Source organism: Anneissia japonica, unplaced genomic scaffold (genome assembly GCF_011630105.1).
Source record: "Anneissia japonica isolate Jap-2015-1 unplaced genomic scaffold, ASM1163010v1 scaffold199_len4679917_cov187, whole genome shotgun sequence".
NCBI classification, from domain to species: Eukaryota; Metazoa; Echinodermata; class Crinoidea; order Comatulida; family Comatulidae; genus Anneissia; species Anneissia japonica.
The window spans coordinates 1,380,003-1,397,422 of NW_022686322.1; the positions used below are offsets into that span (position 1 = coordinate 1,380,003).

Below are 17,420 nucleotides of genomic sequence, written 5' to 3' on the forward strand. Positions count from 1 at the left end.
AGAAAAATAAGTGTTTTCAGCTAAAACATATAGGGACATTATTGTTTATGCATCTATTTGTTCTTATATGAAGTAAGTAATTCTATTTTTCAAGTTTCAAACTCATATCTGATTTCTTCAATATGTCTGTTTCTTCATATATAAACTGTTATTTGTACATTATATTTAATCTTTACAGAGAGTTTTATTACAGCAACTTCTGAAAGCAAACAATGCATTGGAAATGTAAGTATATTTCAATAGGATATATAATATTTGTGATTACAAATGGCATTATATTAATGTGTGAAAATTAATTTAAGATAAATAAAAGTATTATTTAAGCAAACGCAAGTACATTTTGCTTCAACGTCATAGCAGGGTGTTCATGTTTGTTCCTCTAAAAAAGTGAAACAAAAGTAACTAGAAGCATATAATATAGAAATTGCCAGACTTATGAATAAGCTAGGTAACTCCCACACAATCAAAATCACAGACATAAATCCTGCTTGTTTTATCCAATTACCTTTCTGTCACTTTATTTTCCATTAGTTTGAAGAAAATTTATGAAAAATTGAAAGTATTGTAACTATTACTTACAAAGTCAGATTTGGTTCTTTTTAGATTTATTTCTCCCTAAACAAAACAAAAAATTGATGGCTATAAAAGAACATTTGGGCAAAAAAATAGATTTCTATCTCTTTTAATATGATTAAGTATGTTTGAAGATTATCGTTATCCTAAGACTGTAGGTTACCATAGAAACAGCATGCACAAAATATTACACGTCACTCAAAGAACTATATGAATAAATTCTGAAGTTTTCAATATATATTCTTAGAAATTAAGTGACCATCTGACTATTCTTTGAAACAAAAATCATTTCTTCTGCCAAGACTTTACTTCACCATCATTTTCCTATTCTGAGAATAACCTAAATTATTTAGATCGCTTGGGAAATTTCCATTTTATGTTTTCTTTTAACACATTTAAATTCTCATGAATTAGGCTTCAAATCACCTTAAGGAGTAGTTAGCCTGGATTCGTTATGATGCAGTTTACAATTTTTCATTTGGATGTGAAGTTGTGAAGTAAAGTACTTTGAGACATGGGTGTTGACATACATAATGCATACATAGGAACTTAAAAATTAATATATCACTTCGAGGCAGTAGCAGGCTATCAATTCTAATGTAATACAATTGTCTCCCACTCTAAAATTTTTTTTGGTGAAGATATACTATCTGGGGGAAATTACAGGGAAAAATTATTCAAGATCAGAATAAAATTTGTTTGTTATCACGGAAATTACATTGGTTGTTCACAGCTCCGAACAACATTCATACATACAATAAATAAAGTTATGACATTCATACATACATATAAATACAAAGATATATAACCCACTTCTATCAAATCCAATCAAATATTTCTTTATTTCCATACAATGCAGTAATAAAAAGACAGTATAATATAATTGAAGTAAAGAAATTGCATGGAAGGATGCTACAATTAGTTCTGCATGAACAACTAACAGATCTTTAGGACGTATCCACCTTTGGGTTGGAAAGTTGGAAAAATGGTTGGCCATCTAGAGGTGCCTAATCTTAATTTCCTTACCTCAGCTCAACCATGGTGGGACTGAGGTGGTCTAGATCCTCTGTCTCTGAAAGGTCCCCCCCTCCCCGAGTCCCCTCTATTTTGAATTCCTGGATTCGCCACTGATTAAGATGTTAGTGTCTGGTTTCGTACCATCAAGCTGCTCTCTGACATTTAAGACATTGTTTCTACATGTAACATTTCCCATGAGCACTTTAAAGAATGCACTACAATCTTCATAAAGAGTTGGGGAATTTGATCTTCCTGGTTTACTGTTGAATGGATCTGTCAATCAAACATCAACAGACCAATCAGAGGAGGACCAGGCATATGTGTTTATCTGCGCATATTTATGTGCATTTTAATACGGTGTTGTTTTGTGAGACCTCAGTAACAACATCCAATGGGGCTGAGCTTAATGGATTCACCTACTGTACAAGAGTATTGCTGCACTGTAGGTGCTCTGATTCCTGAAGGACCCAACCCAAATTTTCTAGTCACTGAAATAGGGCCTATGAATTACATATACTTACTTCATAACATCTGTCGTCTCTGTCTACTTTAATTGATTTAAAGGTCATTCTATACATTTGATCAAGGCTAAAAGCACATGTTTTTTGGGGAGGAGGATGAGACAAAAACATATTAAACAAAGTTGAATGTTATGGTCAACCCAGAGCTTGGGGAAACATTCCAGTTGTAAACATTGAGCATAATTCCATTTGTCAGGGAAAAGAGAAGTGAAATTTCCAACAATCAGACGGACTGTCTCCTGGAAATGCGTTATTAAATTATATTGCAAAAGGGATGAGGGGGGAAAGATCCATGTTCAAGTATTTGACATTTAAATATGAATAAAAAAAACAATCAAACTTTAGATTGTTGTTTGAAGGAGGTACATTGTAAATTCTTATTGATAAAATCTTTTAGCAATGTAAAAATGAAAATATATTATTACAGAATACAAATAACTGTTCATTTATATTTAGTTTTAAAAATTGTTAAACAATAAATAGTAATAAATATTATTATGGATTTTAATAAACATTAATTACTTTTAAAGTTATACTCAGTTTTTTGCCTGCATGCTGTGTAGATTCCTTTTTTATTACTTAGTCATTATCCAGGCCTACTCACACTCAACACACACTTGTTTACCACCTACCATCTTCATTATATATTATAAACACTCATTCTGTATTGACAGTAATAATTCCCTAGTCACACCCAGTCAGTAACCTTTGAACTTCTTCTCATTTTGTTACCTGACAAAACCTATTAAACACCTACAAACTATCGAGCCTTCCCGCGACATCAAAAGAATCGCTGATTGATGAACTCAGAATGTTCAGGAATAGTCTGGAAAAGAATGCCAGCAAATATTTGTACGAAGAGTGCGGTGACTCTCATTCCTACGGGAATGGCATTAATGAAATAAGTGTAGTGTGTTCGTTGGCAACTTGCGTTGGTTTTTGTGCTATAACATGTTTTGACTATAGTTACTGTTAAGGTGGCTCAAGGGAATTTGACAACTTCCATTTATTCCTCGCTTTCTCTTTTAAATTCAGGAAACATTAAGAAAAGAAATAACATCTCCTAAACAATAATGCACTTCTTAGTTCAACATTATTTGGCACTAATAACCGTGTTTATAAAGATTATATTGACAAAATAACTTATCTTTTTTAACTGCGAATATTATTAAATCTGTATGAATAAGCCTCACTACAGATATTAATTTATGAGGGTTTTTTTTGTCTATATTGTATTTTCTTGATTGTTTTATTTTCTTTTATTTTTATGTGATTGAATTGTAAATTGGTCTGTTTATCGTACTTTTTATGTTTTTCTTTGTAATGTTCTTAATTTATCGTTTATTATGAATATTGTTCTTTTTTATGTTTTCTATACCGTATATTCTTGATCGTCTTAATTGAATGTTTTTTCTATGTGACTGAATTGTAGATTGTCCTTTTTTTATAATGATTTTAATATGTTAATAATTATAGATAATCTTGCCTATGTTTTTAATCATATTTTTTATGTTTCCTACTGTATTTTCTTGATACTTTTAAATTTTTTTTTCTGATGTTTTTAATTTGAATTGTGAATTGGTACTCTAAGGCCCCATAAAAAAAATGTATTAGTTTATCACCCTATCAAAGGATAAAAACTGATGAGGGAGGGAGGTTTTTTTTTAAATTTTTTTAACCGATGTTCACAAGTAAATCAATAGGGACACATATATAAAAACTCATAAGAGTGGAATCAAATTTATATTTAAAAAAGATGTTTTTGTTGTACCAGTAAACATTTGCAAGAAATCCTGAGCTTTTCAAGTGAAAAAAGATGGAGAAAGAACTGTTTGAAATAAAAATTATATATGTTGATTGAAAAAAAAAAAAAAAAAAAAAATCAGATTTTCCCCAAAAGGGATGAAGGAGTGAGTGATAAACTAATAATTTTTTTTATGGGGCCTAATTCAGCTCTTTGGGCTGCTATTGTATGAATGGTTTTTCAATAAAAGAATGAATTGAATTGATTAAGTTTTACTTCTTTTTCTCCTAATGATAGTGCAATTTAATTTTTTCTTTTAACACTCTGACCCGCCAGGGGTTTGAAAAAACAATATCAGCCACCTCCAGACTTTTTAGCAAATTTTAACACTTTTCCGAAGCTCGTTGAGAGTACGTATGTGATCAAATTGACATGTAGTGAATACTACAAGAACTACAAAAATTTAGCTTTACAATGGTACCAAACACTTTATTCTAAGCACAATCTGTGACCCGTAACAGTAAAATGAAAATGACTCACTTTTGGAGATTTACGCAATTTTGCACAACGAAGCTGAGATAATCGCGAATTCGTGAAGGTAAATCAATACCGCTCTACGCAAATGTAAACAAACAAATAGTGAAATACTTACGGTCCAGACTGAATATAGTGTTCAAATTGTTAGTACATGTCGGTAATTACCGCAACTATCGGATTCCGTAAAAAAACCTGAAACATGGAGATCTCCAAGTTTGGCAGTCAAGCGTTGCGCTACCAAAAACGGAGATCTCTGTGTTTGGCAGGCAGAGTATTAAACTTGATTGATTTGGATTTGTTTTTATTTCAGTTCCGTTCAGTAGAATTTTAATAGTAAATTTTAAACCATTCTTCTGGTTACATGCCATATGTTATATTTTTTTTTTACAAATACAGTAGGAATTTATACCTTTTCTTTTAGTTTCATTTGAACTATCTAATTAGTATTTTAAATTTTTAGTCTATAAATATCAAATATTGCAAGTTATATTTATTGTTACCTTTAGGTTGTTTATGTATTCCATAATCCTCCAAGTTGAAATCCATATTATTTTTTGCAAGTTCTTTATTGTATCAAATGTTTATTCTCATCCTTCCCTTTCAGTATTGTTTTACATTTTTAGCTATTATTTACAATTTCAGTGTATCAAATAGTTCTAATACCCTTTTTATCAACTTTTCATATGGTTACTTTAGTCCTTATTTATCAGTTTTCTATAAACTGTTTAGCTATTACTTACAATTTTAGTCAGTATCAAATTTTGTGGTTAATTTTCTTTTATCATTATCTTCATTATCTTCATATTAACTTATGTGTATTGTATTAATCTTCCTACACATTTAGTTTCAAACCATTATTATCTAAGTATTTATAATGGTTTTTAGCATACATAGGAACTTATTAATATATTACTATGAGTGAGGCAGTAGCAGGCTATCAAATCCAATGTAATACAATTGTTTTCCACTTCTTCTTTGGTGAAGATATACTATCTGGGGGAAATTACAGGAAAAATTATCTTGAATCAGAATCGTATTTCATATTAACTTATGTGTATTATACTAATCCTTCTATACCTTTAGTTTCAAACCATATTATCTAAGTGTTTATAATGGTTTTCTAGTCTACCTATCATTTACAATTTTACCTCTAAGCTATCAAATATTGCAGTTTGTTTGAAACTTAATGCATTATATGCAACAACAAAATGTATTGAGTAAGTCGCAGTCCAGACTATAAAATCTTAATTGACAGAAGCATGTGCATGCCCAAATATGGTCATGATGAATTCACATCATGTCCATATATAGGCACATCATGACTATATATGGGCATACAACAGTCAGGACAGGGCTTAACAAGGGCTGAATTTCCTCCTCATCAAGCGATATTATTGTTGACAGCCTTGAGACAGTCTCTGAATTCTATTTTTAGTCTACTTCCTTTAAATCAATGATGTTTATTGTAACATTATGTATTTTTCTGTTTTTTTAACAGTCGGTGTAGAGCAGGGAGAGTACTTGGTTTACTAGCCTTGCATTGTGAAGAACTTGACGAGAATTTACCACTAACAGAGGTCTGTACCTTATGGTATTACTATCAGTGGCATAGCTGAGCAGCCACTTTTTGTTCAAACATTTAAAAAAAACTACTAATATAAGTGCCGCTTTACAGCGGCTAGGTAGTTGCAGAATACAGTGGCGCTGCTTTTTAAGAGTTATTCTCCTACCTTTACTTTTATATATTATTATTTTAAAGATGTACTGTCTGTAGTAAAATAAACAAAAATAATCTGTTTTTGCTGATTTACAAACAATTTAGTAATACATAATTCTTAAATTTATTCCAGGCAATTTAAGAGTCTATGCAAATATATAAACGATATTGATTTTGCACCTGTGAGTTTGCATAGAAAATATATTCTTATAATTTTTAATTGAAAGCAAATATCCTACATTTTATGTCAATGAAATTATTAAATTTATTCCTTAGGTTAATAAGCTTAACATTATCTTTAGTATTATAGTTTTTACCTATCATCACACTCTAAATTTATCATTATTAAACTTTTTTGTGAATAATATTTTTGATATAATTTTCAATATAAATCTAATAATATCAATTAAATTATTTAATATATTGTTTATAATCTCAACACATACCTTTACTATTATTTGAGTCATTTTTATCATAATTTTTTTTTAAGTACTCACTTATGGTGAAATCCTTTGAATGTTAAGTAGTGTTTAATATTTACCTTCTTTTTTTTTGCATCTTCAGCTATTTGCAGCTCTTACTGAAGTTGTACGCGATAACAGTCGTAATAGCAAATTGAAACAAAGTATCTTGCCCGCTTTGGGAGAGCTCCTCTTCCTTGTCGCCAAGCAAGAGGAGCAGAAATCAGCGATGATTGACGCATGGACAGTCCCATCAGTCACGTACACCATCATCACACGCTGTCTCCGAGAAGGAGTAAGTAAACACAATTTTATGAGATTTGAAAATTCAGTTGTGCTTTTTTATATCGTCTCTAGTGTGGCACTGATTGACAGACGTTTACAAAAAAAATCAGCATTCAATTTAATACTTTATTCAGTCTATCATATATTAAAATGCAGTAGAAATTTGTTTTTAAAAGTCTTGTACAGTAATACATTTGAATATATAAGTTATTGACTATGCGGTGTTAAAATACAATTTAAATATGAAAAGTGAAAAGGTTTAAAATACATTTAAAAGCAGCTTATAACATTGATGAAGTACAAGATTAAAAACACTTTAAAGTACAATAAGCCCACCTGTACCTAAAATCAGACAATGAAATATTGTTAGAACATTCCAAGACATCTCAGAAAGTTTTAATACAAACTGAAATTAAAAATTAATTAAAATAAAGTAAAAATGCATAAAGCATACCTGTACCTACATTCTCAATTTATTTTTAGCTGTCCTTTTAATAAATTCTTATTATTTAACCTTGAGGTGGAAGGCTTCATTTTATTTTTAATTTTTTTTTTTTTTTTTTTTTTTTTTTTGTATATATTTTTTTTGTGAAATGCTGGTAGCTATCATTGGATGATCCCTGGATTAGAACTGAAACTGGAGGACTTTTTTTTTTAAGTTTTAGTAGTTGGGATGATATTTACCAGCTTAATTTGTGATAACATTTGTACTTTAAGAACACTTTGTGTTCTAGTTACAAGTTATTTTTTTCTCCTTCAGTAAGTATATTGCTGTGTAGATCATTAACTTAATAATTAGTAATTTGGTCATGTTTGGCACAACAAGTTTCTATTGGTAACAAATCGTCTGACTTTCCAGCGAACTTAATTCAAGGGCTTCGGAGCTTTTCTCACCACTTGTCTTTAATGCGTCTATTCTAAAAAGGAAGTTGTCAGGGTGCTCAACATACTTTTTAAATCACTTCTCTTATCAATCTATTGGATAAACCACCTTGTAATTTGTGCAGCGTGTCAGTAATCATTGTCATGCATGGTCGGTCAGAGTTTCGCAACAAGATAAGTTTCTGTGGAATTCTTCACCAGAGGAAGCACGCCTCTGCACGCTTACCGTGGTGTTGTCACCTCGGCTCAGGCTGCTGCCTCTCTGCTTGTTTTCAAAAACATTGATTGCCTGTTCAAAGCAGATTTAATAATAATAATAATAATAATGTAGTTTTATATAGTGCACATATCCATCTAATATAAGATGCTCAGGGTGCTTGATATGTGGACTAGGAACTCGATCAAAGACTTTCTTCACCTCTAAGGGTCCCTTCGTGTCTGTGCTACCCGGTAACCTGGTACCAGCAACTCTCGTCCACCACAGGGGCTGTCTGTTCCAGTACACTGGGGTATACCCTTACTCGTCTAATTTATTTTTAATAATTATTGCCTTCACTAAGGCAGAAGTAATTTTATTATGAAGCTTTTCAGTTAACAAACAAGTAAAACTGTTAAGCCCACCCTTTCTGAATGTTTGTAATTATGGAAAAATATAGATGGCCTTTTATAGCACTGTATGTTGGCAGAATAAATATTTATTTCCAAGTCAAACACCTAACCATGGACCTATTAATAAGATTATTTATTAATTATTAGTAGGTCCATGACCTAACTATACATTAGTGAGCCAGTTGCTCATTTGCTGTGTTGGATGGCATGGTACCATTAATTAAATAATTCATTCATTCATTCATTAATTCATTCATTCATTCAATTTGTTTCAGAAAAGATTTCCATACAACTAAATAAAATAAATTTACAGTATATTACATTTGAACTATGCAATCCAGGGTAGGATCGTTCAGACCTACTGTAAGGTCCGCAGCTTACATACCCCAAAAATAATTAATTTAATACATAATACATAATATTTTATAATATATATAATAATATTAATTATAACTTAGTCAAATTGTAATACTTCAACAATAGCTATGTGCATACTATTTACTGTAACAATTATCTGATTTGCCAAATGTAGGGAAATGATGAGCTACAGTAATATTGTGCCCATATATTGGCAATATGGTATCAAATCACACCCATATAAGGCCAAATCTTCTGTTTGCTTAATTTAAAAATTACTTAAAGCTCACCTTTTCCATTATTAACATGTACAGGGCCATTGATAATGCACTTTGGTTATTTAAATGACGCTTTATAAATTCCAATACTATTATTATTATTAAATCACAGGTACTGTATAAACAAAGCTCAAATTAGGCAAATATATATGGGCAGATATAAGATTTGAACCAGCGATCTTTAGGGTACTGTTCCAATCCACCATGTCTGTGTTTACTGGCAACTAGGAAGGATCATGTTATAAAAATGATTTGAAAAGTATATATTTACTAATTATAAATATTAGTAATGTTATTTCTGCTTTAAAAAAATTTTTTTTTTTTTTATGATAAAAATATTAACTTTAATTTACCAAGGTAAACAACCCTGTTTACCACCCTACAGTGGCGGCTCTAGGATGTATTTTCTGGGGGGGGGGGAACTTGGGCTCGTAGGCCCGAGCTGGAGGAAGGGTTTGAGAGTGTGTTCCCTCTCTCAAATGAGATTTTTTTAAGGATAGGAACCTCTGGATGGCCAGAAATGACACTCTCTGATTTTGACAGACACGTGTTAGCTTGGCGTGGGCCTATTTTTATATACTTTTTAGTCCAACTGCCCGACAAGCTCTGTCCATTTTGGGGGGGGCCTTGACCTGTCCGGTAGGGGGCTTAAACCCCTGCTTTCCCCCCGCTGGCGGCGCCACTGCCACCCTAATATGTGCTTTTGTATAACTCAGTGTTTAGGCTTCCTATAAAATTTTATTAGGAAAAGGTTGGAGTTATTAGATATTAGTTATTTGAAAAAAATTCTAAATATATATTGTAAAAATTTGTTTATTTCATTTAAATGGAATATTTCATGAAAGTAAGTGCCAAGATGTTTTTTTTTTTAAATGTTAAATGCAATTAGTTTAATGTCCTTGAGTAATACCCTTTCAAAGTTAAATGTCACGTGGATTTCAAACATTTCTTGGACCCATTTCCAAAGTAAGGCTTGAATTCAAGGATTAATTCAAATTAGTTGCAGAGGCTTACCTCGTTCAGCGACATGTTTTGCGTTGTAAGATCAAAAACCTAGAACTGTGGATGCTGTGTGTCCTGTCAAGCAAGCAAAAGTACGACATAAACACTCCCTCTGAAACCGAGCACATTAACGACACTCTCCAATTTCTGCAGTGCATTAAAGCATGTGAAATTCCCAGCATAAGGTGTTGTTTCGTTGCCCGCCGGTCTTTCATCGACAGATTGCTCGAGTTTAATGTGTCAAATAGTTTTTAATAAGATGTTTAACATTCCCTTTGCATTGCTTTGCGTGTAAGAACACATGCCTGGATAGAGCAAGCAATCTGACAGGTTATTAACTCCAACAAGATATAAAGTTTCTTCAGTTTAAATTCAGAAAGAGTGAAGGAGAGAGTAAGACAGAGTTGGGGAGGTAGGAGGGAGGAAAGCATCATAAAGTCTTTATGAAGATAAAGTTGGGTATTAATTTATAATGTTTATAAATATTACTAGTATAATTATTCATATTCCATAAATGTTTTAATATATTTTATTTTTTTAATGTTCCAATTTCAATGTATATTTTGTCAGATTGTTTTCAACGTGTAAATCTGATGTAAAACATGCTGATTGTAAATTCATCCAACTCATCACTACAGTACTTATATTTTATCACTCTTATTAGTGGTTATACTTGTGACTATAAAAGAAAGTGTTGGATTAGCTGGATTTTACTTGTATTTTACTTGTACCTGTCTGGGAAAGAAATTCAATTTTTTTTTCACCCAAAATTTACATTTTAAAAATCTGAATGTGTCATTCTCAGATATCCTTGCATAATCATCCAAAATTTTCTAAAATTGGATTTCTGAAAGTAGGGAATACAATTTTTTGGCTGCCAAACTTATTTCTTTTATACTGTCAACTTTTTATTCTTAAAGGACAAATTATTAATAAAAACATAAATTAAAAGCTCCAAAAAATAAAATTAAAACCATCTCTCCATGATGATGTTTTTATCAAAAGTGAAAGGTAGACCCAGGTACGTTTTCATTAATATTATATTAATTGTTTCCAGTGCACCATAAAAGGAAATTGTGTTACAGACTTTAAGAGTGCGTATAACTTATAACATATTGCAAAATTCGGACTAACCACCTGAATGCTAGTCCTGTCGGAGAAAGCGAAAGTGCCTTAATTAAGAAACAAAACGGTCTATTTATATCGGGAAAGTTGTTATTCGTATGAAGTCAAATGTTTTCGTACAAATAAGGCGTGGTTGTGTACCGATAATTTCAGTGCAGGAAAATGTATCCTTTGTATTGAGAACTGATTTGAAAATGAAATAATGAAATGGTGATGAGTTGCTTTAACCTATTTAAATCATATCACGCAAGTTGTTTCCAAGAGTTTCAGTTCTCGTAAACCCACTGAAGAGGCGTTAAAGTAAGTTTTATATTATTGATGAAGCAGATGCGAAAATTAAATGGCCAAATAGAAAATATTTTACAAATGATTATAGTAATTATTTATGATAATATTTTATTTTTTTCATTTCATCATTCCTTTAAAGATCTCTGGTACATAAAAACCCTGAAAACTTTAATAATAGTCCTAGATTTAGTATTCAACTTACAAAATGACACTGTAACAATTAAGTTTTCACTTATTGACATACTTTTTACTATAATAACCATTAAAATTGTCTGACATCCAATTTATGGGTCTATGCAAATAATGTAACAAACACTTTATAAATAGAGTACTATACTAAGTAACTTATGTAAGTTATGTAAGGTTCTTGAACCCAGCAAAACAGATTCTATTGTAAACAGATATTCCTAGAATGAATGAATGAATAGAAGTCATTTTTTCCAGTTGCAAGTCTAGGCATTTAGTCTTATTAATTATTAATAAAGATGGTTATTAGAAATGTTAATAATTAATTAATTAAATTAACACTGTCTTAAATGATATATGTGTATCCAAACAAAGAATTTCCCTTTTATAATACTACAATTTATGTCAGTGTCAATAAATAAATCGGTAATCTTTTTCTTTATTGTCATAATTATTGTATTGTTATTTGTGCTCTGAAAATTAACGATGTGTAAAATTTATTATTAGTTTCTTTCTGTTTAGCAATTCAGTCTTCCATCTTAGAACTGTGTGTTTTAGGATGTTTATAACTCTTATATTTTCTCATTTACGTAAACGATAACATTAATTTGTCATGGGAATACACATACATACTGCACAGACTTCAAAGCCAAATTACCTAACACGCAACTTTACAAGACTTTTCTGTCAAACAATCTGGTCTCTCTCACTCTCATTTTACTAATTTACCACTTGAATTTGGGAAGCGCTAACAACAGTTAATATTTTGAGCATGTAATCAAATTTCTGCTTTAATTTAAATGACGTATTTTTCGGGGATGTTTTGCAGGAAGAAGCCCCTGTGCAACACTATGCAGCGCTGATCTTCGCTAACGTTGCAACTACTGATGGCGTACACAGCGAGAAACTGTGTAGTAACGAGACTGCACAACTTTTGTGGCATCTGTTTACGCATTGCACAGCAGATGCGTTGAAGGTCACAGCCATAAGTGTAAACAAATACTTTAATTACTTTATTTTTTGTAATTTGAAACAAATGTATGTATATATCATATGTATCGTATCATTGTAGTATCAATATTGCCACCTTCATCATTTTCATAATGACATGATCATAAATGGGGCTTGCCATGCCTAAACCAGTGTTAGTGACAAAAACATGAAAATTGACTTTTTAATACATTCGTATTCTCTGACATTGTAAGCTTTAAAATGATTGTCATTAACTGGAATTTACTATTGCCAAAGTTATGAGTAAAAATATTAAAACCTTTCTCTGAACCGCGGCATTCAATACTGCCACGTTCTTATGCTATTTTCTCAGTTTAACTGTTTGTGACAGTATGCTGGTTTAGGGATGACAAGTGGCATCATTAATGTCGCCTCCTCCTCCTCCTCATCATCATCTTCATCATCCTCATCATCATCATTTTCATCATAATTCCAAATTATTCTCATTACCATCATCATTATCTTCATCATCCTCATCCTCCATTTCATCATTATCATCATCACCACCTCCATTATTATCATTATCATCATCATCATCATCCTCATCAGGCCTGGAAAAAATATTATTGTGCCTCCGACCATGAGAATTATCTTGATCAAATGCCTCCAGCACCAAATGCTATCTTTACACTATTATAGCTAAACAGTAGTACATTTAGAGGTTTGGAGCAAACAAAAATATTAAATTTAATTATGCATTAAATTGTGATGTGTAAAAAAAAAATTTTTTTTTTTCTAAAGTGCCTCCAGCTTAAAGGTCAAAGCCTCCGACCACCGGTTGCGCGGTCGCGCACTTTTTTTCAGCCCTGATCCTCATCATCATCCTCACCACCATTAATCTCATAATCATCATCCTTTTCATCATCATATTTGTCACCATTATCGTGATCATCTTCCTCATCATTAATTGCAATATCATATTTTTCAATATCATCCTCACCATCATCAACATGATTCTCATCATCATCCTTAAAATTACCATTGTCATTGTATTGATATATATTTTAGTGATAACTACATACACTATAGATTTTGTTAATTCAATGAAACTTTTTTTCTGGCCACAACAGGCCTTGTGTAGGTTGACCAGACACTCAGTGTCCGTTTTTCAAGCCGTGATTGACAAGATTGGACTCCCGGTGGTACTGGATGCTCTGAGTGTGACCATTAACAAGGTCCAGCAAGCAATGGTCACTATGTTTATAGCCACTCTAGTGGATGGAGTACACTTGCAGAGGATTGTGCAAGATAAGGTAGGTAAAAACAAAAACAATAAAAGAAGAATACCATTTGTGATTTATCTAAACCAAAGACAAAAAAAATCATTGTTTTATTATGGTCTAAGAAGAGATATTTAGCTTAATTCTAGTGTGTTAGATTATATGTATTTTTTGATGTTTATTAATTAGATTTTTTTATTCCCTTTTTTCTTTACATGTACAATGTTTACAGATGATGAAGGTATACATATTAGTACTGACATGTCGTTGCTTCTTAGCATAGATATCATATCACTTTCATTGTATAATTCTACACAAATCATTTTTTATAGGTATTAAATTCTTTGCTTTGTAAAAATGATTTTTCTTTAAAATGTATGGTTTCTATTTCAGTTTGTATTACTGGTATGTGATATGTTTCAGGTGGATAAATGTATGCAAATTGATTTTTGAAAGTACAAACTTCAAAAATTCTAAGGTACATTCTCGGTACATAAACGTTATTATGTGTTAAAAGCTAAAAATAGATATGAACTTAAATTTAACTTGTAGCAACCTTTTCCTTTTTTCTGCTTGGCAATCTGCCAAAGCCACATCCCATAGTAGTAGTGCAAAACCCTAGCCAATTGCGTTCCAAGTTCCGTATGTGACAAAATATATAGTAGACCTGTGTTAATTGGATTTTCCTTTCACAGAACTTTTAACCTCCTTTACATAATATTGATTAATACATAGACAAACATGTTTATGCAACGTATGTATAAGATGGTTGAGAGTCTAGAACCTGCTAACAGTGACTCACTTACCTATATTTTCTTTTGGAAAATATGGCCACTGCTGAAGCAGCAATATGTTTGATGTATTAATTACAATGTAATAACTTAATTATGTTAATAGTAATGTATTAATTATAATATAATAGTTTAATTAATTATAATTCATAGACTACTAATAAATAAGTAATTTATTTTATTTTGCAATGAGTTAGTTAATTATTATATGTAAATACAGTAGTTCCAATTAATTATTTTAAATTATTTTATATAAATGTTGATGTTAATAATCAGTAATGAATCCTTATGATAAATCAAAATATTGTATATTATCCATCCGGAAATTAATTGCAAAAATTGAAAAAGGAATTCACTCCACATAATATTATGTAATAGCTGCAGAAACTAATTTGATTTATTTTTGATGTTTTAAAATTATTCGTATTTCATTTGAGTCTAGGCCATGAAATCAAATTTGATGTTAGTGTGGGGGATGTGTTGATGGTGATTAATTTTGAAGATACACTACCTATGTTAACATTTGGAAAATGTCTCAAAACTTCAGTATAAAAACACTAAATTGTTCACTGTAACTGACTGATGACACACAGATCAAACCTAGGTTCAATTTTCACCGATTTACAGATATTTCATACAAAAAAATTCTCAAATTAAGTAGTAATGAATATAAGGGTCTATATGCAAAGAATAAGGAATAGTATTATTGTTTTTATGTGACTGCTTATGTGTGAAGAAAATATTTTCTTGTGAATTTTCATATAAAAGCTTCTTACTTAATGATACTTTGCAGATTCAGATATTTAATTTTATTTGTTAAAATGTGTAAGCACAATACAGGTAGTAATTTTTTTAAAGTGTATTCATTATGTAGGCACATCAATCAATCAAATAAACATTTATTTCTTTTAAAGAAAAATATAATATTTATGCTAAATCTTAAATAATTTGTGGCAAAAAAAGGCCAAACCAGTCAGTCGTCGCAAATCCTGTTTCCGAGATAATGGCCAAAACATGCTGGAATGTTCAAATTTTGGAAATCTTTCATTGCACTGAACTAACCTTTATATATCTATACATAATGCTATGCTGGTATTTTCCCCATTTTCAATGTTAAAACAACAGGTTTTTAACGAAATGCCCAAAATCATAAACTCTGAAGGCTGATTTCTTAAATATTGTTCTTTAAACAGCTGTTATGTTTATACTACTGTAACTTTTAATGTGCTTTAATTAATTTTTTTTTAACCATTTTATGGCTCTCATTTTACTGTTTAACCCTGTATTCATAACTAAAAATTTAATTTTGCGACAAGTGACTGGTTAATTAGCTTTTCTTTGCCACATATATTGAAGGCAGTCATCTGAATAACCAAGCTGCACCTTCTCTCAATATGCTTATCTACTAAAAATATCTAGTAATATATCCTGCAAGCACATTAAAATTATGATACTGAGATTGAAAATTGCCATATAGACCAACAGGCAAGGGTCTACAGTATATATAAATAGCCAGAAAATATAGAGGGGAAGATTTCCGTTCATTTTTGTTTGTTCAAGTGTTACTCTCGTCTATTTCTGGAAAGAATGAATGAATGGGAAAAAAAATCATATTATAGTCATACTTTTATACTTGTTATTGCTTTCAATATTGTATGTATATTTACCTCTTTGCATGTAATTATTTATTTTCCAATACATTTTGCTTTCATTATAAAGTTCATTAACATTACACTGTAGTTAGTTTCTGTTGTAGAGTACATTTATTCATGTTGCCTACCATCGTTGTAAATTTCAGTTCGCTGCCGTAGACAAGCTTTTGTAAACATGTTTTTTCTCCTTGTTTTGCCAACTCATCATCAGGGACTTAGTTGATCAGTATCCCGTAATTAACACAGCAAATGAACGGATTGTTTCGTTCCGTTTTTGTGGTCTGGGAAAGACTACTGTATTACTGCGCCCTCATTAGACTGCTGATTGTGGCTTTGAATTCCTATAATTTTTTGCCATTCTTTCATATCCATTAGTTATCTCACTGTAAAAAATACTAGTTGAATCATCCAAGGTTTAACTAATAATTTAGCCAAAACACAACATTTCTCACAATCTCACATGGTCATTAAATCATGTTTGTTTCGGACATATGTACATGTATATGTAAGTTTTCACAATATATTTGTTCCATTTTTATCCAAACATTTTTTAATTCTTTTATATGTTCGCTGTTAAAATGTTCTTTATCTAGTTGTCAATTTAAAAATGTAGTTGAAACATTGTAAAGCAAATTTGAAAGTATAAAAAAGTTTGTAATTTTGAATGATACAAATGTTGAAAAATGTTATCTTAAAACATAGTGACCAAAGATTTTATTTAATGATTAATAAATTATTCAAGAAAACAAATTTATATTACCTTACATTTTGCATATTAATTAGAACAAGTAGAATATTTGAAGTATTGCTTTTAGATGTTGCTAAAACAATATATTATATTTTATTTTATTTATTATATTTTTAAATATCTTTTTTTTTTATTCTATTATGTAAATTTAAGAGAACATTATATTAAAATATTATTAAATATGTTGAAGTATCAAAATTGTATTGCCTCCTGAAACAAATTGTTTGAGGAAGGGGAAGGATTAGCGACAAAGTACAATCTTGTACACTGATGCAATTTGGAAGTATTTCATCAGCATTCATAAGCCCTAGGGACAGTCACAACATAAGTATACAACTAAAAAATGCACTGATTACAAATACAATGATTTTTGCCATCTTTTGAATCATACATATTCGCCTTTGTGAATAAACAAC

The 17,420-nt window shown here is 30.7% G+C and overlaps 1 protein-coding gene across 4 annotated transcripts in view; it reads left to right on the forward strand.

The window, feature by feature from the left end:
* The window catches only part of LOC117115218 (serine/threonine-protein kinase ULK4-like), a gene marked incomplete at its 3' end in the record, with an annotated part of 111,104 nt that overhangs the window by 77,791 nt on the left and 15,893 nt on the right, over positions 1-17,420 (forward strand). For 3 of the 4 annotated variants that reach the window (XM_033258926.1, XM_033258934.1, XM_033258951.1), the window contains 6 exon segments: positions 179-225; positions 5,891-5,969; positions 6,674-6,865; positions 12,412-12,573; positions 13,664-13,846; positions 14,046-14,054. In XM_033258926.1, coding sequence (XP_033114817.1) covers positions 179-225; positions 5,891-5,969; positions 6,674-6,865; positions 12,412-12,573; positions 13,664-13,846; positions 14,046-14,054 — 672 coding nt within the window. 4 annotated transcript variants of the gene reach the window in all.